This window comes from Oryctolagus cuniculus, chromosome 8 (assembly GCF_964237555.1).
Source record: "Oryctolagus cuniculus chromosome 8, mOryCun1.1, whole genome shotgun sequence".
Taxonomy (NCBI): domain Eukaryota; kingdom Metazoa; phylum Chordata; class Mammalia; order Lagomorpha; family Leporidae; genus Oryctolagus; species Oryctolagus cuniculus.
In genome coordinates, this window is record NC_091439.1 from 46,947,077 (window position 1) to 46,972,219 (window position 25,143).

At 36.4% G+C, this 25,143-nt stretch overlaps 1 protein-coding gene and 1 long non-coding RNA gene across 3 annotated transcripts in view; one reads left to right on the plus strand and one right to left on the minus strand.

Moving 5' to 3' along the window:
* Window positions 1–1,725: 1,725 nt before the first annotated feature.
* On the plus strand, window positions 1,726–12,948 carry LOC138843508 (uncharacterized). Its single transcript, XR_011378274.1, has 2 exons — window positions 1,726–3,623; window positions 3,974–12,948. It is a non-coding gene; the product is annotated as an uncharacterized lncRNA (long non-coding RNA).
* LOC100350425 (bifunctional heparan sulfate N-deacetylase/N-sulfotransferase 3) overlaps window positions 11,232–25,143 on the minus strand; it is a 186,251-nt gene continuing 172,339 nt past the window's right edge. The window contains exons 13-14 of one of the 2 annotated variants that reach the window (XM_051820057.2): window positions 15,499–15,601; window positions 11,232–13,829 (exon numbers count right to left, since the gene is read on the minus strand). In XM_051820057.2, coding sequence (XP_051676017.1) covers window positions 13,710–13,829; window positions 15,499–15,601 — 223 coding nt within the window. In that variant the 3' untranslated portion in view covers window positions 11,232–13,709. Of the gene's footprint in view, window positions 13,830–15,498; window positions 15,602–19,819; window positions 24,000–25,143 lie in introns of those variants that run through there. The other variant, XM_051820058.2, reaches the window with a different exon arrangement.

Here is a 25,143-nt window from a genome sequence, read left to right on the forward strand (position 1 = left end):
AGCAGGGATCTGGATCAGAAGTGGAGCAGCCAGGACTTCAACAAGTGCCCATATGGGATGCTAGCACTGCAGGTGGCAGCTTAACCTACTATGCCACAATTCTGGCCCCAATCTTCATCAATTTTTTTGTATAAAATGTTATACTTTTGTTCTAGCATTTAAATGTTTAAAAATCCATATTAAAACCATATCCTTCCTTTCATCTTCCATCTTCAATTCCCACTTGTTTATTGTTAAATTAACTAATGCAACAAGTATTTATTGAGCACCTTTTATGCTTGAGAGGCTAGACATATATACAAGGGTATACACTGATGAAAAAACAAACAAGCCTGCCTCAAGATGCTTATTTAAGTAGGGGAAAAAAATAGGTAAAATAAAAATCAGTAAATTATATAGTTAGTTATAAGGTTAGTTACTATGGGTAAAAGATTAGACCAGGTAATAGGAATCAGTAATTTCAAGTTAGGGAGGAAGGGTGAAGTTGTGTATAAAGTTGTCAGGGCAGACCTTATGAAGAAGATGACATGTGAGCAAAGATGCAAATGATAAAGATGATGGCATTTCAGAATAGGGTGGCATTCAGTAGTAGAGTTGGTAAGAAATGGTCAGTTTGGGTTAGAATTGAAGATAGAGCCAACAGAATTCTTTGACAGGTCAAATATCAGGTATGCTAGTCAAGGGACTCACTATCACATTATACTCACAAGAACTGCCTAGACAAAAGGGGGTAGAATTATACAAGGGCATTACTCTTAACAGTATGTCTACCGCAGGATTATTTTGAAGAAATATTAGATTCTACAGATGTGCTCCACCTTTAGCCTCCAGATGCCTATCCCTAGTTCATCTCAAGGAGCCTATCAGGAGAGTCTATCACTAACCTTTGCCCTGGTTGTTTGCCCTTTTCCCCCTAAGTCTCCATTGTTGCTATATGGACCTGGGGAGATGATGCTTATGTAGTAGGTATAAATTTCATAATTTGTACAGTAATGTAGCATTTTAGTTTGCAATAACTGTTCCCATATAAGATGTTTTATACATCAAGGATTTCTAAGTCTCTTAGAAAATCTAGTCGAATTTAAAATTAGGAACTTCTCTTTCTTCTCAAGGTGGTCATGGCAACAGATATGAGATTAGAAGGTCACATTTGGGCCTCTGCCACCATCTGTACTCTGCTGGCACTGAATGAACTTCATCAGATTTGGTCCTTGGTAAATGTCCTCTAACTTCCTTGGTCTGAGCTCCTCTTCTGGCTAATAGTCATGTTTGTGCAAGTTTTTAAGTGCCCTCATGATGCCACCTTTCAGGTCCCTTTTTCTTCTACAATCCTGTTCTAAGTGATTTCTGAGACTTCTCTGGAGAATGGAAACCTTTATAAATTCTTGAGTCACTGTGGAATCTGTGCAATCTCAGGCCATTTATGTTAAGGGATGCCACGTACTATTTCTACTATTTGGTGATGGGGAATCCACACTATTAGTGGGAAGAGAACACGGAGGAAGTTGCTGATTTGCAAAGCCTTGATTGGGAAGTAGGAAACCGCAATCTCTACTGTTTGATCCTCAGTGTTGAAGGAGATCTCTCATAGTTTCATTTTCAGGGCTCAACTTGACTCCAAAGAGGAAGAGAAGGGGAGAAGAAACTCAAATGTATGTTTTTCTTTCTTCTCTCTAGCCAGTATTCCTTCATCTCCAAACAACTTCCAGTCTGTGAGTAGAATGGTAATGTGGTGGAGGGGAGAGGTAGTTTTTTTTTTTTTTAATTAGGAATTAAAATTTAGAAATTTAAAAAGCTAATTTAAAAATAGCAAAAGCAAAACCCATAACAAGGTTATAGTTTTAGTGAAAAATAAATATATTTTCCAAAATAAAATGAAGGGGTATCATTGTATTATATTTTTAAAACTCTCTTTAGTGTTTGGCTTAATAGAAGAGAATCACATTCTGAAATCTATTTCTGAACTCAACTTATTTTGATATATTGCTTTTGTTAAAGAATGTAATAAAACTATGGCCTCGCACTCATATATATTAGGGAAATGGAAGCATATATTTAGTTTTTCAGGTAACTGTGGATATTTTTCTTTGATACACTAGGGCTCAGAAAATGCTATTTTTTGAAATGATATTTGCAATGTGAAATTTGAAACCAAACCAAGGAACTCTCAATACTTTTATTCATTAAAATCTACTGATTTACCTTGCCTAACAATTAATATTATACCATTACAATGATTGTACCATATATAATGGTTTTGTGACCTCAGGTGTTGGTCATTTGGAAAATATTGGTTTAGTAAGTTGTACAGATTTCCTAAATGTTGACACTTTTCACTATATATCATATTAGGAAATTACTTTTGTTAATATTACCACCAATCACATCGGACAGATCTTTATATTCATGTATGCTGTCAAGCCTATGGTAACAGTTATGAGTGCCACAAAATTTTAACTTTCACTTGAAAGCTGATATTTTATGATTGATAACAAATGCTGTCAATTGTTTTCTTTGAAGTGACAGCTTCACTTTGTTCATTGTCAAGAGAATTTCTGACAGTTATTCAAGTCTGAATATAGTTTCCTGTCATTCTTTCAAGTAAAAGTGATGTTCCAGGAATAAAGTGGCTAGTCCAACTTGCAACTCAAATAGTTGCTCAAGTGCTTTTCCTTGAGACAACCACCCACTTCGGTATGAAGCAGAGGTTTTTTTAGGCGTGCTTTACATTTTGTCATTCAAAATATTAAAAAAGACATGTGTTCAATGGTGGAAATATAATATTTTTAGTGCTTCACCGAGGACATTTTAAAGTGATACTGACTCTTTAAAAATGAGTATGTGATGATAAAGAGTATAATAACTATGAGTATTGGTAGAGACTGATTCCATTGCCTCAATTTAGGTTGAAGCACCAGCAGTTTTGCCTGTTATTGCTTTTGTACAATTGGTGAATTTATCAGTTCTATGACTGTGGCATATCATGAGTTAGTATTATTGTAAAAATCATTCTGATCTTGTGGACCTTCTGAAGGGGACTCTGGTTTTCCAAGGGTTCACAGAGTATATTTTTAGAGTATCATACTATGATGCTTAGACTCCAACTATGACAGCGGTTTTATCTTTCCTGAATATTCAACACCCAACATTTGATGCTGAAGTTAGCTACTACACAGATCTCTTGTTTCTGTCTCCTCACATGCTGTTGATTTTGAATATTTACAGATTTATTTCTTTAAATGAGAAATTTTGCTGTTTGGTTGTAAAAGTAATACATGCAGTTGTAAGACACAATTCAAATATTTCTCTCTGGTCCCACTTATCAAAGTTAAGTCATGGGGGTGGCGCTGTGGCACAGCGAGTTGAAGCCCTGGCCTACAGCGCTGCCTTCCCATTTGGGTGCCGGTTCAAGTCCTGGCTGCTCCACTTCCAATCCACCTCCCTGCTAATGTGCCTAGGAAAGCAGCAGAGGATGGCCCAACTCCTTGGGACCCTGCACACACGTGGCAGATCCAGAAGAAGCTCCTGGCTCCTGATTTCAAATCAGCTCAGCTCCTGCTGTTGCAGCCAGTTGGGGAGTCAACCAGAGGATGGAAGACCTCTCTCTGTAACTTTAAAAAAAGGTAAGTCACTTTTTATCATTTCTGTTTAAGTTTTGCTGATTACTACCATAATTTCTATTAGCCTTTTACCTTAACTTCTTAATCTATCAACTTCCATCGGTATCTGTTGGCTTCTTGCATGATGGTTGAGGCATTTATCTCATTTATTATTATTATTACTCCTTATTATACTATTGGTCATCTTCCTGATTTTTGAGTTTATATATACATTTTCATTTCTAGATCTTCTTTTGGTTGTCTTGTACTTTAAATAATGTGCCTAAATGTCAAAATGTCAACTTATACTAAACTCAACATAGGCCAAGAGCAGACAAGGGAAATTTTTTTTTTTTTTTTTTTTTTTTTTGTAGACAGATCCCATAAAAATCAATTGAAAATGGATCGAAGACCTAAATACAAACTCTGAAACTGAAATTGCTAGAAGAAAACATAGGGGAAATACTTCATGCTTGGTAGAAAAAGACTTTTTTGGATAAAACTCCAAAGTACAGGTAATAAAAGCAAAATTGGACAAATGGCATTGTATAGGACTTAAGAAACTTTCACACAGCAAAGAAAAAAATCAATACAGCCAAGAGACAACTAACAGAATTTGAGAAAATATTTGCAAGTTAGTCATCCTCCAAAAGATATTAATATCCAAATATTTAAGGAACTCAATAAACTCAACAGATAGAATCCAGTTAAGAAATGGGCAAAGTACTTGAACAGATGATTCTCAAAGAAATACAAAGAGCCCACAAGAAAAAAAAATGCTCAATTTCACTAGCCATTAGGGAATTTCAAATTAAAAACCAATGTGGGGGCCACACTGTGGCATAGCGGGTAAAGCTGCCATTTGCAGTGCTGGCATTCCATATGGGTGCCGGTTTGAGTCCCTGCTGCTCCACTTCGATCCAGCTCTCTGCTGTGGCCTGGGAAAGCTGTGGAAGATCTTTCAGGTCTTTGGGCCCCTGCACCCACATGGGAGACCCAGAAGAAGCTCCTGGCTTCGGATCAGCACAGCACCAGCCGTTGTGGCCAGTTTGGGAGTGAACCAATGGATGGAAGAACTCTCTCTCTCTGCCTCTCCTTCTCTCTGTTTAACTCTGACTTTCAGATAAATAAATAAGTCTAAAAAAAATACCAATGAGATAACATGTCACCCCTTTTAGAATGACTATAATCAAAAAAATAAAAAGTAACAAATTTTCACCAGGCTGTGGAGAAAGGGGAATGCTTATACACTGCTGGTGGGAAGGTAAATTCCTGCAGCCAGTATGGAAAACAGTATGGAAATTACTTAATTCTAGAAATAGTACTTTCTTGTGATTCAAAAATTCCATTATTGGGTATATATCTCCAGTAGAAATGAAATCATTATGTTAATGAAATACTTACAGACTGGGACTGTGGTATAATGGGCCAAGCCTCCACTTGTGGTAACAGCATCCCATATGGGTGCCAGTTCTAGTCCCGGCTACTCCTCTTCTGATCCAGCTCTCTGCCATGGTCTGGGAAAGCAGTAGAAGATGGCTCAAGGCCTTGGAATCCTGTACCATCATGGAGACCCGGAAGAAGCTTCTGGCTCCTGGCTTCGGCTCAGCCCAGCTCTGGCCATTGCAGCCATTTGGGGAGTGAACCAGTGGTTGGAAGACCTTTCTATCTCTCTGTCTTTATGTCTGTAACTATACATCACATATAAATAAATAAATTAAAAAAAAAAAAAACTACAGGGGCCGGTGCCGTGGCGCAGTAGGTTAATCCTCTGCCTGTGGCGCTGGCATCCCATGTGGGCGCCGGTTCTAGTTCTGGCTGCTCCTCTTCCAATCCAGCTCTCTGCTGTGGCCTGGGAAAGCAGTAGAAAATGGCCCAAGTGCTTGGGCCCCTGTACTCACATGGGAGACCGGGAAGAAGCACCTGGCTCCTGGCTTGAGATCGTCACATCTCCAGCCATTGTGGCCACTTGGGGAGTGGATCCGTGGACAGAAAACTTTTCTCTCTGTCTCTCCCTCTCACTGTCTGTAACTCTACCTCTCAAATAAATAAATAAAATTGTTTAAAAAAATACTACCAAGTGAGCCGCAGTGCTGCACTGTCTAGCTCTGCCTGTCAAAAAAAAAAAAAAAAAAAAAAAAAAAAAGAAAAAAGAAAATAGAAAAAAGAAAAAAGAAAAAAATTAAAAAATACTACCACATTTATTGTAGTACTATTTACAATAGCCAAGATTTGGAATCCACCAAGGTGTCCAGAAACAGATGAATGAAAAAAGGAAATCTAATATAGATATACACACATAAAGTAATATTATTTAGCCATAAAAAAGAAGGAAATACTGACATTTATAGCAAAATGAATGAAAATGGAAGAAGTCTGCTGCCCTAGGTCTGGAGTTCTTTATGAATGTTTCCCTAATAACCTCTTTAATCTTACATGGCACTTGCTTCTTTATTTTTCACTCTCAGAATTTCTGCTCAATTTGGGGAGCATAGCATGCTCTGTCAACACTACACTCATATGCACTATATTAAGTGAAATTAGTCAGACACAGAAGGACAAGTATCACATGTTCTGCTTCATATATGCAAGCTAACAAATGTGATCTGAACATAAAATAGTGATTAAGAGAGGCTGGGAAGTGTTGGAGTGGAATCTGAGGGAAGTTGGATAGTGGGAACCAAATCATAGAAGTGTCAGAGACATGAATGACTGGGGAGGTACCACAAGACCCTTCTCCAGAGGTGAAACCAAGGACCCATCCAAGACCACCCACTTTGTGGTTTAACTTGCAATTGAAGTGTTCTGATAAAATGGGAACTCAGCCAAACCTAGAAAGTAAGTTTATGGCATATGTACAGTTTGACATTGGAATGACCCTTTTTTATTATACAATGATTATAATATAATTAACATTGCAGTTTTGCCCCCTTCTCCATGGTGGGCATTCCAGATACATAAATGGAAGCTGCATACACAGAGAGCTCAAGGTATGCAACTCCCATTTGTCAATCAAAAATTGTGACCATCACAGCCAGTCAACCTCCTTCATACTTTAGGGATAAAGTCTGAAACTAGAAAAAAAGGTGCCATGTTTTCTCTTGATTGGTTTATTTGTCTCTTGGAATGTGCTTTAATAAACTTTGCTTTGCTATTCCTACTTTCATGTAACTGAACTGTAATGCATTAGTGGAAAAGAATTGAGGCAAACTGGCTGCTGCAGTGACAGAGGAGTAAGCTCTGAGTGTTACATAGCACAGTGGGGTGAAAATTGTTCACAAGAACCTATTATGTATTTTATGAGGAAATAAAAGAGATGAACTTAAAGGCTCTAAGCATAAAGTAATGACAAAGAGATGGACACATTAATTACCCTCATTTGATCAGGACATGTTGTAAACATTTATTGAAATGTCACACTGTACCCCATATGTATGTACAATTATTATTAATCCAAAAAGACTTTTAATAATACTTGGAGATGGAAATGCTAAATGACCTGATTTGATCTTCACACATTGAATACATGTGTTGATTTGTCACATTCTTCCCCATTAATATGTACAATTATAATAATAGTAGTAAAACAAAGAAAAATGAAGTCATGGAGAAAGGTTGAGCTATTCAAGCTTCATTTCTGCTTACAATTTTACCATTTAGGTTAACTGAAGCCTCTCCCCTTTGATTTGAAGAAACTAGGTGGGAAGATTAGGTAGGAATAGGTGAGCTGGAATTATGACCTGGAATTACAACTTCTGTCAGCCCTTCATTATAACTCTATACCCTTAACTATCTATACAGTATACTCACTTTCCAATGATGCACTTGTGTCTCTGGGATTAGAAAGGAAGAGACATCTTGTTAACCTTGTGGAAGTTAAACTCCATTTGGAAACACTGTGAAGCCCCCAGAGGGCCTCACACAAATTAAAACTCTCACAGGAGATGGTTCTCTTATAGACAATTATCTGGCCCATTCATGATGGGTATCTCTTATGGGGGTGGCCTACACTCATACAACAATTTATATTCATTCCCTCTCTCTTTTTTTTTTTTTTTTTTTTTTGGGCAGGCAGAGTGGACAGTGAGAAAGAGAGACAGAGAAAGGTCTTCCTTTGCCATTGGTTCACCCTCCAATGGCCGCCGCGGCTGGCGCACTGCAGCCGGCGCACCGCACTGATCTGATGGCAGGAGCCAGGTACTTATCCTGGTCTCCCATGGGGTGCAGGGCCCAAGCACTTGGGCCGTCCTCCACTGCACTCCCGGGCCATAGCACAGAGCTGGCCTGGAAGAGGAGCAATCGGGACAGAATCTGGCTCCCCGACCGGGACTAGAACCCGGGGTGCTGGCGCCGCAAGGCGGAGGATTAGCCTAGTGAGCCGTGGCGACGGCCAATCCCCATCTTTTAAATAAATCCTGTTCTCACTTGTGCACTGTATATTCCTTTGCTTTGATTCTTATTTCTGTAGGGGCAAGAACATGGAATAAAGATTAAGATACTTTGGCCCATATACATTTTGTGGCAGAGTAGGTGAAAGAGAATTACAATAACTGATTTATCCCTATATAGTAAGATAAAGCAAGGGAAAAACAGTATCCTCTCTTCACCAAAGATCACATTTAATTTCGATTGACAGGTGGAAAGATCGAAGTCCAAAATGCAACCTACCCTATGTTGCTTGAATAAGAAGAGATGTTAAGACTAGCAGAATTGATCTCTGGTATTCTAATTGTACAGAGAACTTTCTGTAATTAGTTGGGGATAGAAACAATATGGTTTTATCAAGATGATTTGTAGGTAGGAGAATTTAAGGATACCATGTTTTATATTTTTATTATTTTTAAAATTATAATCCAAATTCTTTTAAATTTGCCAATTTATTCATTTGTATGTGAAGTAAACTTTATTGTTGATAGTATATTTGTTTTGTGGACTTAAACATTTTATTTGCTTTGAAGAACATAAATTATTTCATGATACACCAAAGTACTAGGAGTATGTAGCATTTTGAACTTCTGTTTCTGTTTAAAGTGGCTGAAGCTGAAAAAAAAGTTCAGATTGAGAGTATTATTTACCAAATAGGAAAAAAAAGATTCATCTTCTCTGGTTCAACTGTATAAATTATGCACAATATTTAAGAGCAAGAACTGGTTTCCATTTCAGTTATTGATTTGAAATAGAGCATTTTGGCATCAGAAATGTAGACAGCAGGCATTTCCTACATTAATTTATTTGCTCTTAACCAAAAAGCAGTTTGATGTAGAGTTATATGTAAGATTTGTCACAGATTCTGTATGCTTTGGAAATGTCTCACATTTCACTCATTTTAATTCAGTTTTCTGTATGGCAAAATGTGGGCAAATATCTTCTTCTCAACAACATTTTCGAAACCTTACACTGTGAGCATTTAATTTGTGAAATTTACTTTGATTTCTTTGAAAGGAATTACTAAGTAAATGTGATGGTTTATTTTATTTGTCAATTTGAATGGGCCACAGGATGCCTGGATGGCTAAACATTTCTGTGGGGGTGTTTCTGGGTAAGATTAAGATTTGAATTGGTGGCTAAGTAATGCAAATGGTCCCCTCCATGAGCATCAGCTATCTGTTGAAGGCTTGAATAGAACAAGAGTGGAGGAAAGTCAAATTAACTGTGCATGGCTGCTGGTACTGCAATATTATTTTCCTGTACTGGTGCTCAAGATTCTTAGGCTACGAACCCAGACTGAAATCTCCACCACTGACTCTCTGGCTCTCAAGTCTTTGACCTACATCACTGGCTTTCATGTATCTTCAGAATGCAGATGGTAGGTTGTGGGCCTTCTCACCCTCTAAACTCACATGAGCTAATAACCTATAATAAATTATTTCTGTATTATAAATTATACACACATAATCTCCATGTTTTATTTCTCTTTCTCTGTATGTTATCAGAGATGGCTAGAACAAAGGTTTTATCCATGAGAAAAGAAATTCAGATATGAGACAGAGATTGGTAGTAAGCAAGCTAGCAATGTTTAATGAAGAGGCTGCACCTGTCAGGCCAGGTGGGCAGCTCAGCAAAGAACTGAGCGGTTTGCATTCAGACTGAAGTTTTTTGGGTATGGGTACACCTTTTCCCACTGTTTCTCCTGTGGTCCTCCACCCCCTTTCTTCAGATAAGCTGGTCAGAGGGCTTTCTGGGCATGGAATTCATGAAATTCCTCCAGGGATTTTGAGTGTACTGTTATTGAACCAAATAGCTCTCTTGCCACTGGGCTGGGAAGGTTTCCCTGGGATGTCTCTGGGAGTACAGACCTCCCTACAAGGTTATCAGACTTAGGTAGGACTTTTGGTGTGTAAATGTCAGTTATTTTCAAGGCATGCTTCTAAGTCTTCTACTTTCCTTTCCTCATTTAACTGCATGAAGTTCCTGTTTTCCTTGGGCCCATTCACACATAGACTAATGTCTAACTCCTATTGAATATGGAGAGCCTTTACTGTGAAATTGAGTCTGCTCCTAGGTAAAGTAAGTGAAAAGATGTTAACATTCCAAGCCAACCCAGATATAATTTAAGAACTCAACCACAAAGGATTAATTACCCCTACCATGACTAGTAACTGTTTAGAGATGGAAATGTATGTATTTTAAGAGGAGGTAGAGGCAGGAAGAAAGCAACAGTTATGTAATGGTTATAATGAAGAACAGTCAGCTTTGGCAGAACTTTACTATAATATATATACATATATATAAAATATCCAATAATATTAAGTAAAATTAGCAAAAAACTTCACATCAAAAGCTGACCAGTTCAGTGCCATTATAGTTATTTGTTGGGTGCTAAAATGCATCTCCTAGAAACTGCAGGGATGTTATTTCTGGAAAGCATAATATTTAGAAATCATTATAATCCACAAACACTGATTAACAGGTCACCAACTGATCCTGGAATAGATGGAACATAAGATAGTGTATTTGGAAAGGACTCAGATTGGAGCATTGTGTGTGGGAGAGACGAGCCTATGGGGAATTCACTTGGTGCATCCAGACAGGGTGGGTTGAAATATGAGAAAACCTGATGTTGAGAAAAAAACAAGTGATTAGGATAGAGAAAATAAATTTTGTGGATAATGAAGAAAAATGTCTAACTCCCCACTCTCCCTCATGTTTTTTTTTTTTTTTGGGCAGAGATTCTTTCGCTAGATTTTTTATGAAGGGGGGACAGTTAACACCTTTTAAAGTTCTAGAGAAAGAAAGGGGTGCATTTATGTGTATGGAGCAAAACAGGGTGCTATGAGTAAGACATGCTAAAATCAGGCCCTCAAGTCTTAAGTAACAATTGTGTGGTTCTCTTTAATCTCTTATTATAGGGTCCCATGAGTGACCCAGGAGTTGCTTTATATTTATTACAACTGGAAAAAAAAATCAGTGTAATTAGCACCTAAGTTTAGGAGAAGGATCTATGAAAAGTTATAGCTTTCCATACATCTCTCCATTTTGAAATAGATTAGTGGTATCTACATTCTGTAACTACTTTCCATTCACTCCCAGGCAAAACCAACCAAATACCTACTTATTGTCCAATCATCAGGATCAAATTCTTTGTTTTCTTGTCAGAGTTTATTGTTGTACATATGAGGTACCATGCTACTATCAGAATTATATCCAGGTTTTTTATTTTAAAAAACTCAGAGAAAAAAATGTTTCCAGTAATTTTCATTCAATGTGAATGACAAGAATATTATAACTATAAACATTGAAACAACCATTTCATTTCTTCCTGAGGAAGCTTCATATTTTAAGCAATGAAAAAGGGAATTCTATACAATGCAAGTTTTAAATCACATTACCTCTCTTTCTTTTCTCATTTATATTTATGCTATTTTCAGAACAGCATAATGATCAGTTGGAATATATATTGTGGAAAATATGCATGTTTTCTATAATCTGATGTTGTCTCCGAATTATACTGACTAGTCAAAATTCTTTCAACGGTTTGTAATTCTAATAGCATAATATATGTACTTGTGATTGAGTTAATTGTGGTATTATCTCTTATTTTTTCTCCTTTAATTATATAAGCATTGTGTTTGTTTTTGACATTTATTTTGAAGAGTGAGCTATTCAGTCAACCCAGTTCATCTAGGCAAAGTTATGCCATTAGCAGCTTTGTTTGGAAGTTTAAATATGCATCTCATTACTAAAGCATAAATATATCACTTTCCCTTTCATTTTTATCAGCAGGAATGGTGTTGCTAAATGAAACATGACAATGCATGTAACTGCTGGAGCCTATCTGCAGTATGTTTGACTCTCTTAAACCATTTTTGCAAGTTAGTGGAGATGAAAGAGTGATAATTTTCCTAGAATGCTTTGCTTCAAAAGAGGCAGCAGTAAGTAAGAAAACAGTTTTTTTATAGTCAAGTGTTTTAAAAATTGATCCTTTGTCCAATTCTTCCTGCTAACAATTGGTTTAAAGATCAGCTTATTTTTTGGGTACATAGAACTTAAAAAACACAACTAATAATTATAATATGCATTAAGATATTCAGTAAGTGGAAGAAACTCAAATTTTTGTTTATAATTAGTGAATAATTGGTAGAGTTTAGTTTTACATGTTATGACAATGTTAATATTTGGGCTATAGATTTTCCTTGAATTTTTAAAATCATGTCTTGATAGTATTTTATAAAGGCTTATTTAATCATAGTAGGGAATTTATTTACTACTTAAGTTTTATGTATATATACATTTAAAAATTAAGTAAACAATACAGGAAAATAAGTAATGTCTTACCCTTTTCTGAGTACTTTGTTCATTATATACACCATTTAAAATTTAAGTGTAACTATTTCAAGAACCATGCCTTGCTCATCTTTGTACTTCTTGCATTTAGTTTAGTAGGCAAACCATAAATTTAACTATGTTCTATTATCTTCCATGAGGATGATGTATGAAATAGTCTCAAAAATGGAATTCTGCCATGTTTATTTTTCTTTGCCTTATATCAAAAGTACCATTGTAAATATCAGATTAAAAATCATATATTAATTTGTTTTTCATTATAAATCTCTACACAATTGTATTCGGAACTACCTGGAAAATGTAATTTCTAAATAAGTTAATGTAAATACACATCATCTAGGGATCATTTAAAAAAAAGCTATTCACAGTCAGAAGTCAATCTGTCTCTGGAGATGACACAGGTATGTCAGACTTTATGCATGCAATTTTGTAGAACTAGTGAGGACTACTACAATAAATTTGCAGTTTATAGCAAATGAATGGAGAGTTCTCAATGATGTATCTTTAGAACCCTACAATTTCTTATTTTTAGAGGATTGTCAATAAATTTTACATTGTTATTTACTGTTTTGATATATTCAGTGAATTTCTGTTTATCACCCAACAGTTTTAAAATGTATGTTCAATACAATAGATTATGATGGAGTTAATAATTTTTTACATAAATGTATGTACTAGACTATGGATATGAAAAATATCAGTTTTTTGTTATAATACTTATCTTTTTCTGATGCAGATAAAGCTGACATATAACATTTTCACTCTCTAATCTAGCACAAATTATAATTACAATGCTTTCTAAATACTCAGTGGATTGAAATTTTGGCAAGCATTTTTTATGGATGTTATGCTTTTGGCATTTTATGCTACACTGTGATGTTTATTTTGTTTCTTGTTTTATAGGACACTATAGAATCAAAGGATAAGAAAACATTGTACAGGCAAATAGTGGTCTATAAAATCTACAGAGACACAATCTTAGTTGATATATAAAAGTGTAAATATTACTATAGAATGGAACAGTTCTGCATTTGTGGTTCATGTTTATGTTGGTTGCTGTTGACTTCCACAAGAATGTACAGTAGTCTACAATAATCCCACAGGCTCAGATATGGGTTAAGAGGAAGGCCATAGACCTCAAGGCTTTCAACAGGTACTTTTTTGTTTTCTTTTCTTTTCTAATCCACATGCCAGCATATGGAAGGTACTGTTCTTTTTTCTCATTTGAAGAGGTATATTTTTCAACAGCATTTTGGTAGCTTCTGGAAGCTTTGGAAAAAGTGCATGTAATGTGGAAGGTGAATTCTCAGGAATTTTCTCTCAATGCTATCTCACTTTCTGCAGCTCCTGTCTCAGCCAGGAAGGCAGAGGCTGCCCCAGTTTGTGCAGCAGCTTTGAGAGTTCCACGTTGTGATCTCGATAGTAGCTTGACAGAAATGCTCTGCTCTGAGTGGGAAGAGAAAAAAGCACATTTTATTTTTGTCTAAATAAAGTATCAAGTATACCAGATCTGTATTAAAATCTTTATTAAGCATGTGGATTGCTTATTTAGCACAACTTGGGATATTTTGCCGACAGACTTGAGGAGGGGTATTGGCATTTTTCTTCAGCAGGAGGAGAAGCAAGCAGTGTGGCAACAGTACTGTCTACTACTGTGTCCCACACATTTTTTATTTATTTCCATTACCTCTGTGAAGGCTTTTTTTAGTCTTGCCTCCTCTCTGGACACTACTTGTATGAAATCAGCCACTTTACTCCTTCAAATAAATCTAGTATGTATTAAATAGTAAACTTGGTAAGCCATCTAGAATTAATATCCTAAAAAGTTGTTTTTATTTTTCTCTACAACCAAATTTATATCTCAGTATGTCCATGTTGGATTAAAGTAAAATAAAATACTAATATTCCACAGTGTCTTTTAAACATTTTAGCTCCAATAAACATTAAAAAAATGGCTTTGACATACATGATAAGAATATATTTTATAATACTTTTTTGAAATACTATAGAAATTGCCCTTCAGTTTCTTTTAATAAGTTAGGATTATTTTCTTAGTACTCTGAAGGCATATTTTAATAATCAAGGGAAGAAAACTAGAGTTCTCTGAGAATGCAGTTTGTTTATTAGAATAGTAGAAGACCAGCCCCCAATGCTTTCTATAGTGAGTTTAATTAGGAACTTACTAAGCCCAGGCCTTGTCTTCATTAGGACTGGCACAAAAAATAGTAGGCCTTGTTAGATAAAAGTATTCAAATAAGTCAGATCACCTTAGAATTCTCAGTCCACTCTACAATTCCCAGTTAACATGATATATTAAAATATATTAAACAATGTTAGGGGTAGGACACCAAAATCTATTTTAATTTTTTGAGTTCTAAACACAATTATAAATTATAACATACTTGCATTCTTATGTGCAAACTACATACATATATATCAGGCTGATTATCAAATAAAAATTACTAACAAATCTTTATGTAAAATGAAGATCAAGGTAAAAATACAGATTACACTGAGGAAACTATAGCATTAAGTGATTGCCATATCATCATTCTAGATGGAATAAGCATGCTGTGCTAAATACCACAAAGTATGTATATCTCTATTCCCCAAAATCTAAATTATCTGCTAGAATGTCAGACATTTGGAAAATACATTAATTCTCTCATTTTATAGTATGCTATCAGTTCCAAGGTTAGTATATTGTATCAGTTTCTATATTATCACCAGGCCACTGCACAATGACTTTCGCAGTGGGAAAAAAAAGAAGTCTTTTGGTTCTATTTTCAGTTTATATATTTCCTATCTTGATTACAAGTAACATTTTTAAATGTGCTAAAATTTCTGTGCAGCTATTCTTTTTAGAATGAATTGTTAATCTTTTTTGTTATGATTCAGAATAGAAAATTTTATTGTTTTCCTTTATTCTTACATGACAGGTAGTAATAAATCACTAGAAAAATCTAAAAAAGCTACCTAGATGTACTGAAACCCACATGTCACTTTTAATGTTAGAAAGGTTGACTTTTGACTTTAGTCCCTTTTCTTAACAAAAGGACATAGTATTTTTTATCATTTTTCTTATTCACTTTGTATTTTTAAATTCTATACTTACATCAGAATCCATTGGAGGGTATTTTCTTCCTTTGCTCTTTCCAAGGCATTTTGTTTTACCTTCTTCCAATAACTGACACCAGAAACCTTTATGAGAATCAAACCTAAAAGAATAAAAAATTTTTAAAAACCCAAAAAGTGTTTTAAGCAATTTATAAGCTAAAATAACCAATAAATTAATTTTTAAAATTTAGATCTCAATCTAGGAACCAAAATAACTGATTTTTTTTTTTACTATATCCCTATATAATCTTCTGGCATACTTTTGATTTCTCAGTCCATCTGTCATACTTGTAAGTTTGCCAGTTTGCTAATAGAAAAATTGTCAACGGAAGGTCTCCTATTAATAGAAATTAATGAGGCCAGCTTCTTTATCTGGAAGGAAAAATTCATAAATCTTAAACCCAATATTTTCCTTTATAGGGCTTAAATGACAAGTCAGTTTTTGTTCATGCCTATGGTTTTAAATAGTACTTACACGATATAACTACAAGGTAATGAAAAAGGTGTCCAATGGAGTGATTACTTTTAGGATTCTCTAGCTATCACACATTTAATATTTTTCCATAGTTATTTCCTTATTTTTCTTATTGAACTCCCTGTTAAAGTATTAGTACCTATAAATGGGATTTACCTGCTATAATTATAATAAAAAGAATAACATGTTAAATTTATAACTTAATTTGCCAAAATATTTCATGTAACTGTCATTTGAGTCTGTTATAATCCCTGAAGGATATGGTGTATAGTATTCTTCCCATTTCATAGCACTTAGCATAGTGTTTGGTCTTGTGAACATTCATTAAAACTAGTTGAATATAAAATGAACTAGAAGAAATGTTTTGTCAAGACTTATCTATCTTGGATTACATAATTTTTATTTATTCAGGTCATTACTCAAGTTTAGGCTTCATGACTAAGTTTAGAGCCTTTTCTTCAATGATTGTTAGATATGTTTATATTATTAGTCATTGTAAATAAAGCACGAATTTTCATTCTTAGTTTTAAAGTAAAAGTAATACAAGTGATAATTCTTTAACAGTGCTTTTGTTATTCAGTGATTCTACTGTCTATATTCAACATTAGTAAGAACTGTCATTTATGATCCCTTTATTTTATCTTTAATCTGTATAACTTTTCTGAAGGCTACTTCCAACATTTCGTCTAAAATCGCAGTATGAACAATGAACAGTGGGAAATTTAAAACACATTCAAATTCACATACAAACAAGAGATACTTAGGGGTAAATTTTTTTTTTTTTTTTTGACAGGCAGAGTGGACAGTGAGAGAGAGAGAGAGAAGGGTCTTCCTTTGCCGTTGGTTCACTTAGGGGTAAAAATAACAATAAACTTCTGCAAACCCTGCACACTGAAAACTCCAAAACATTGTAAGAGAAATTATAAAAGACCTAAACAAAAATGGGGAGCAATACCATATTTATAAATCAAAATAGTGAATATTTTCAATATATCATCTCTCTCCAAATTTATCTATAGATTCAATATGATTTCAATCAACACTGCAATGAATTCTTTTCTTTTTGGTAGAAATTTAAAATGATTAAAATGTATATGGACATATAAAAGACTTAGCCAAGCTAAAACAATCTGAAAACAAAGGAGAAATTTGAAGATCTTACTTAATTTCACTCAAGATCTACTATAATGTGTACAATAATCATAGCAGTGTGGTATTGGCATTATTGGGCCAAAGGATCAATAGAACAAAATAGAGTCCAGAGCTAGCTACACATCTATGGTCTACTACTGATTTTCAAAAGATAAGTGCAAAGGTAATTCAATGAGAAAGGATTATCTTTTAAACAAATACAGTGGATAAACTGAATATCTAGGGGATGGTGCTGTGGTGTAGCAGGTTAAGCTGCTGCCTGCAATGCCAGGATCAAAAATGGGTGCCAGTTCAGGTTCCAGCTGCTCCACTTCCAATCCAGCTCTCTGCTAGTGTGCCTGGGAGGGCAGCTGAAGAGGGCCCAAGTGCTTGGATCCCTGCACCCACTTCAGAGATCATGAAGAAGTTCCTGGCTTCCATCTGGTCCAGCCCAAGCCATTGTGGCCATTTTGGTAGGTAAATCAGTGGACAGAAGGTGACAATTCCAGTAAAAACTGAATAAAACAATTGTAAGATACTTCACCAAAGAACAAATGTGAATGATCAATAAACAAATGAAATTTTGATCAACATATTAATCCCTAGGAAATGCAAGTTAAAATTACAAATTAGATACCACTAGGCATTTACAATCATGAATTAACTAAAAGACTACTACCAAGTGTGACTAAAGATTTGGAACAAGTAGAAACACCATGCTTTCTTGGTAGAAATTAAAACATATCATAGCTACTTTTGTAGTATTTGTTGCAGACTTAAATATATACTTACTATATGCCCTGGCTGTCCCATTTCTAGGTATTCACCCAAGGAAAATGAAAATATGTGTCTGTGCAAAGGTCTTTACACCCAGGGCAGGTGTTAGGTGCAGTAAAAGTTGCAGCTTGGGACACTGCATCCCATACAGAGTGGCTGGTTTGAGTCCCCACACCTCTGCTTTCTATTCAGCTTTCTGCTAATGTGCACTATGGGAAGCAGCCAATGATGGCTTAAATACTTTGGGTCGCTGCCACTCACATGGCAGAACCAGATTGGAGTTCCAGGCTCCTAGCTTCAGATTGGCTCAGCCCTGGCTGTTGCAGGCATCTGGGAATTGAAACAGTAGATGGAAGCCCTTTTGCTCTTTATCTGTCTTATAAATAAGGTGAAAAAAAAGTTAAAAAGATCTTTACACAAATGTTCTTAGTAGCTTTGTTCATAATAGCTAAAAATGGAAATGACCCTTATGTCCATCAACTTGGGAAAAGATAAGCAAATTTGATATACTCAAAAAATGGAGGACTACTCAACCAAAAGAACTGCCTGCTGAGAGATGTAAGATGGAGGGATCTCAAAAGCATTATGGTAAGCAAAAGGAAGTAGACAGGTAGTCAGCGCTGGGGTGAGGGGAAAGGATTGACTGCATAGGAGCATGAGAAAACTTTCTGGATTAATGGCTGTATTCCACATATTGACTTCAGTGATGCATCCAACTATATATATTTGTCAGAATTTGTCAAGTTGTGTAATTATAGCAGATGATTTTATTGCATGTAAAATTATACATCAATAAAGTAGACTTAAAATTATAGTGTGATTTGTGTGTGTGTATGTGTGTGTGTGAGGGGAGTAGTAGTCATAAGTGTGTAAAGTTAGTCTTTATGTAGCTAATCTTGTAGGGTTTGTTTACTTACTTACTTATTTATCTATTTACTTTGTGTCTTGTAGGGTTTAAAATTATAGCCCTGTAAAAAGAATACAAACCTAGATTTCTGCTTCTGTGTATCAGAGACAATAAAATTAGCATATCCCACTTATGCAAAGCCTGTTTATTATTATTAAAGCAATTGTGTGAAATCAGGCTATCACATATATATTCATGCTGTTATATATTATTGTTTGAATCAGGCAACTGAATAAACTAGTTTCATATTCAGAGGTATACGGAGAGTATTTCTAAAGACTCTATTATTTAGGCCGGTGCCGCGGCTCACTTGGCTAATCCTCTGCCTGTGGTGCTGGCACCCTGGGTTCTAGTCCCGGCTGGGGCGCCAGATTCTGTCCTGGTTGCTCCTCTTCCAGTCCGGCTCTCTGCTGTGGCCCGGGAAGGCAGTGGAGGATGGCCCAAGTGCTTGGGCCCTGCACCCGCATGGGAGACCAGGAGAAAGCACCTGGATCCTGGCTTCGGATTGGTGTAGCGCGCTGGCCGTAGCGGCCATTTGGGGGTGAACCAATGGAAGGAAGACCTTTCTCTCTGTCTCTCTCTCTCTCCTCTCACTGTCTAACTCTGCCTGTCCAAAAAAAAAAAAAAATATTATTTAAATAATCTATACATGAAATCCTCTGGGAAATTCTAGTACAACATTTCCGGAAGTCTGCTACTGAAGTAATATTTTTCATTAACATTTTTCTATCAGCTATTTCCACTGTTGAATTTGAACTCATTTTAAGTGTTCAAATGAACAAAATTCAGAATCCAGAAAAGGTATTATTATAAATGCTATATAAAATGCTAACACATTTTACTGTAGATACATGATTAGATCATAGATATGGTGTATGTTAAAATGAACAGTCTTCTGAGAAAAGGTTTTTCTAAGAGACACCAAACTTCACATGTGTCAAAATTAAGAAATCAGGGCCAGCACTGTGGCATAGTAGTTTGAAACTCTGCATGTGGAGCCAGCATCCCATGTGGGTGCCAGTTTGAGTCTCAGCTGCTCCACTTCCAATCCAACTCCCTGCTAATGGCCATTGAAAACAGTGGAAGATGGACCAAGTGCTTAGGCCCCTGCACCCAAGTGGAAGACCCAGAAGAAGCTCCTGGCTCCTCGCTTCAGTTTGGCCAAGCTCTGGCTATTGTGGCCATCGGGGGAATGAACCAATGGATAGAAGACCTCTCTCTCTGTCTCCTCCTCTTTCTATAACTCTGACTCTCAAATAACAAAATAAAATCTAAAAAAAATTAAGAATCAAAAGAAAAGTTTTCCTTTTATCTCTACTAATTGATTGGATCTCATACAGCCAGGTGTCATGCTGGGTTTTATTGAAGAAAAAAAAAATGTGTTTAGCTGACACCTAGCCCAGATATGTGCATGCATAAGTTCATAGGAAGTAGGGTAGGTATGTGAGGGTGGATAGGAGAAAGTCAAGAGGGTGAAAGGGGGTCATCTCATAGCAGAGTGCCATGTCAAATCCCAACTGCCCTGCTTCAGATCTAGCTTCCTGCCAACATGCCAAGGAAAGTGGCAGATGATATCCTAAGTGCTTGGGCCCCTGCCACCTTCATCAGAATCCCTGATGGAGATCCTGGCTTCTGGCATTCACCTGGCCCAGCCGAGCTGTTGCAGCCATTTCAGAAGATCTATCTCTCTTACTTTCCCTCTCTCTTGCTCTGCCTTTCAAGTATTCATGTGAACAAAATAAATAAAGAGATAGATGGAAGATCATGTCCATTTTTCAGGTAGCCTTAGGGACTAGGTCTTGTCCTACAGAGAAGTCACAAATAACAGGTGCTGTTGATGAAAGATCTTGTGAATCTGGGGACATAGTAATGCCTTTTAGAGCCCAAGTAAAGAAGTTTGATAGAAGACAGAGACAGAGCTTCTAATATATTTAGAATAGCACCATGTCCCTTTATATGAGTAATGACTGATGGAACAGTGAGGAAACAACTTTTTATGTGGACTAGCAGCAGTGTCATGGTTAGGCCCATCCTTTCAAGGCTGTCAGGAAGCAAACATTTTTGAGGAAGTATTATGTGTTACATATTGTTCAGAATCTGTCTCTTTGGCCACCCTATCCTGGAGGTAGGGTTGCTTTGTTTATCGTATCTCCAGAGTCACAAATAAAGTCAAAACCTTATTGTATTAACAAGCAAAATAACAACTATTCTTAAGCTTTTGTGGAATATCACCCAGGAGCACTTAACAATAACTGGAAGAGACTTGGGGACAGAGGCACCCAGATTCTCCAGTGATTGAATCTTTAACTGGTACATGTCTATACTAATGAAAACATGACCTTGATTCTACCTTTGTGGAACTGAATCCTTGGAAACATTCAGAATATACTTACAAAGTTACAGTATGTCTGTGATACCTTTAAACTGACATAATATATCCATGGATAGCAAACAGCGGTTTTAATATTTTCAAAATTAAAATATTGTCAATTAGATATAACTAATCCAGGACAAGCATAGAAATTTTTTGGTAACAGTTCTCCCCTGACTAACATTGTTTTACAGTTTAATGAGTCAGTTTTAGAACATTTATTATCCTTCTCCTAACACCCTCAGGGCCCACTATAGTCAATCCCTTCTGTCAACTAGCAATCACTCAACTTCTAGACACTTTCTTTTCCCCCAACACCCCCTTACTGGATGGATATACCAAATTAATCCACCCACCAGTTGATGGGTATTTGGATTGTTTCTATTTTTTAGCTTTTTTGAATAATGCTGCTAAGAACATTCACTTAGTATTTATGGATTTAGGTTTTTATTGATCTTGGGGTAGGAGCAGAGCTGGATTATTTGATAAGATTCTTTTTAATTTTTAAGAAACTACAAAACTGCTTTCCAAAGTGGCCATTTATATGCATTATCATTAATAATATGAGAGTTCCGGTTTTTGCACATTCTTGCTAACATTTGATGTGTTATGGATTATGGCCATTTGGTTTCTCTTTTGGATTATAGCCATTCTAATGGATATATAATAGTGTCTCAAAGTAGTTTTAATCTGCATATCTAAGCACATATTTATTTTGCAACATTCAGTATGTCTGAAGATAGATTTTGTTCATCATATAGTCTAAGGCAACTTTAAAAACTCATTTTAAAGTTCAGAGTTTTTTAAATGAAATGCTTCCTGCTGAGTTAGATACTTTTCATTAGTGAAAATTCACAATATTGTTTTCCTCTGGTTCTAACATCTTGTACGATATGAAGACCTTCACACACTGGTTGTAGAGACCAGGAATAATTAATTGCATTTCAATTGTCTCCTTAATTTACTTGTTGAATGGACTTTCCTTAATTTTCCTTCACCCTAGCTTTTTCATCTGAAAAACAGAGCTAACAATAACTATTACATAATATTTATTTATTTATTTGTTCATTCATTCATTCATTCTTGAGACAGAGACAGACAAAGGGACAAATAACTCCCATCAACCTGCCCACTCCCCAAATGCCCACAATGGCTGGTGATGATCCAGGTTGAAGCCCAGAGCAGGGAACTCAATCTGGGTCTTCCATGTGAGTGGCAGGGTCCTAGCTTGAGCTAACTCCCAAGGTTCACTTAGGCTGGAAGCTGGAATTTGAAATGGTGCCAAGATTTGAACCCACACTCTGCAGCATGGGATACTGGCATCTCAACCAGCAGCTTAACTACTAAGCCAAGTAACCACTTCTTACATAGTATTTTTAGTAGGCAATATATAAAAATATTTAGAATATATAAATATATATTTGTTTTGAAACAAAACAATCACATTAAAATTTATTATAAGAAATTAGTGTAGGCCGGCGCTGCGGCTCACTTGGCTAATCCTCTGCGTGCGGCGCCAGCACCCGGGGTTCCAGTCCCTGTTGGGGTGCCAGATTCTGTCCTGGTTGCTCCTCTTCCAGTCTGTTGTGGCCCGGGAAGGCAGTGGAGGATGGCTCAAGTGCTTAGGCCCTGCACCGGCATGGGAGACCAGGAGAAAGCACCTGGCTCCTGGCTTCGGATTGGCGCAGTGCGCCGGCCGTAGTGGCCATTTTAGGGGGTGAACCAATGGAAGGAAGACCTTTCTCTCTGTCTCTCTCTCTCTCTCTCTCACTGTCTAACTCTGCCTGTCAAAAAAAAATTAGAGTAGACTTTTCTCTTTTTCATTACCTAGCATTTCTAGTTGTTGTTTTATAGGTCATCCAGAAAACCAACAAATTTCAGTTACTATGTCTATTATTTTCAAATCCATATACTGTGGATGGCTTGGGAAGGACTTCCTAGAGAATATAAATTTTGGTTGCCAGGGAAGTGATATTGAAGACAGTTGAAACCTTCTGAAATTTAAAGCAGATTCAGGCTTTTATGACTCAGTTAAAACACAACTACAAAACAAAACAGACCAAAAAGAAAAAAGCAATTCAACTCCTAGCTTTCCAATTCTTGTTTCACATTTATTGATGTTTTTAAAATAAATTAGTGTTAAAATTTTGTGTAACACAGTCTGGTTTTATTCATTTTAACAAATACATTAATTGACTCAGAAACAAAGAAAATTAAAAACTTATGTTCTTCATTTTAGATTATACGTTTGTACAATTCCATGCTAAGCATTGGTCCTCCAACTTTCTCTCAAATAGTAAGCTGAGTTCAAAACACTGCATAACACATTACAAGAAAGGTAACGTTAGTACATCAATCTATAATTTAGGGCTTAAGGTTTTGTGAAACAAGATTTATAAAGTGTGAATTTACAGCATCAAATGAAAAACTTCCCTTGTCTATTGTTTTAAGCTTATACTGCTCATTTCAAATCAAATGGACACTCATTGAGACACCAGATTTTTTAAAAAAAATATTCAATGTGTCATTTAAAACTCATAACAACAGTACTTAGTATTTTAAGACATCATAGACTATTGACTTTGCATGAAACTTAAAAATCTGAACACTTTGTTAGCAATCGTGGAAAGGAATAACCACAAGTCTTAACAATAGAGACTTGTTGCCATTTATTTTAAAGATTTATTTTATTTATTTGAAAGACAGAGTTACAATGACTGGAGCTGGGCCAATCCGAAGCCAAGGAGCCAGGAGCCTCCTCCGGTTCTCCCACGTGGGTGTAGGAGCCCAAGTACTTGGGTCTTCCTTTGTTGCTTTTCCAGTTGCATTTGCAGGGAGCTGGATGAGAAATGGAGTAGCCAAGACTTGAACCAGCACCCATAATGGATGTCGGAGCTGCAGGCTGGGGCTTTAACCTGCTCCACCACAGCACCAGACCTCTGTCATTCTTAAAAATAGTTTTGTTACTGGAATTTGCAATACATATTGAAGACAATCAGCTTAGAGTATTTTTTTCTTGCCAAGACTGTATAATAAAAGTTTTGTATAGAGCTAGTTCTATTTATTTATACTGTGTACAAATCACCAGTTATGTGATTACTTGAGAATTCATAAGGATTTTAGGTTTAGTACATCCTTAGAGCATTTTTGATGGGAAAAAAACCCCACTTTCTTAAAAACCACCAAAGTGATAATGTGTCTTCACAGTCACCACCAAAGTGCTAAAAGGATCTCTCGCCAACAGGTATATTCTAAGAATATACATTTTGAACCTCTTGTCATCATCAATATTTCCAAAGTACCATAGAAGCAACTTTCACTACAATAAGAAGAGTCACTAAACCACAAGAACAGGACTCAGGAGAACAACTGCAAAGGGCATGGAAAGAAGATCACTTTAGACCCAAGACAATGACATGAAACTTTCAAATATTCTGTAACAATTGCACTGCTGGTTTTTTAAAAATTTTTTTTATTTAAAATTTTTTTTTTTATTTTTTGACAGGCAGAGTGGACAGTGAGAGAGAGACAGAGAGAAAGGTCTTCCTTTGCTGTTGGTTCACCCTCCAATGGCCACCGCGGCCGGCGCGCTGCGGCCAGCACACCGCGCTGATCCGAAGGCAGGAGCCAGGTACTTATCCTGGTCTCCCATGGGGTGCAGGGCCCAAGCACTTGGGCCATCCTCCACTGCACTCCCTGGCCACAGCAGAGAGCTGGCCTGGAAGAGGGGCAACCGGGACAGAATCCGGCGCCCCGACCGGGACTAGAACCTGGTGTGCCGGCGCTGCAAGGCGGAGGATTAGCCTAGTGAGCCGTGGCACCAGCCGCACTGCTGGTTTTTACAAAGCCTCTCAGGACAACAGATGACAAGAAAATATAAAAAAGAACCACATTTTTTTTTTTTTTTGGAACTACACATATCTTATCTTGCTACTTCACCTACTGAGCCTCCATCCAAAGTAGAGAATTATATAAGGGTAAT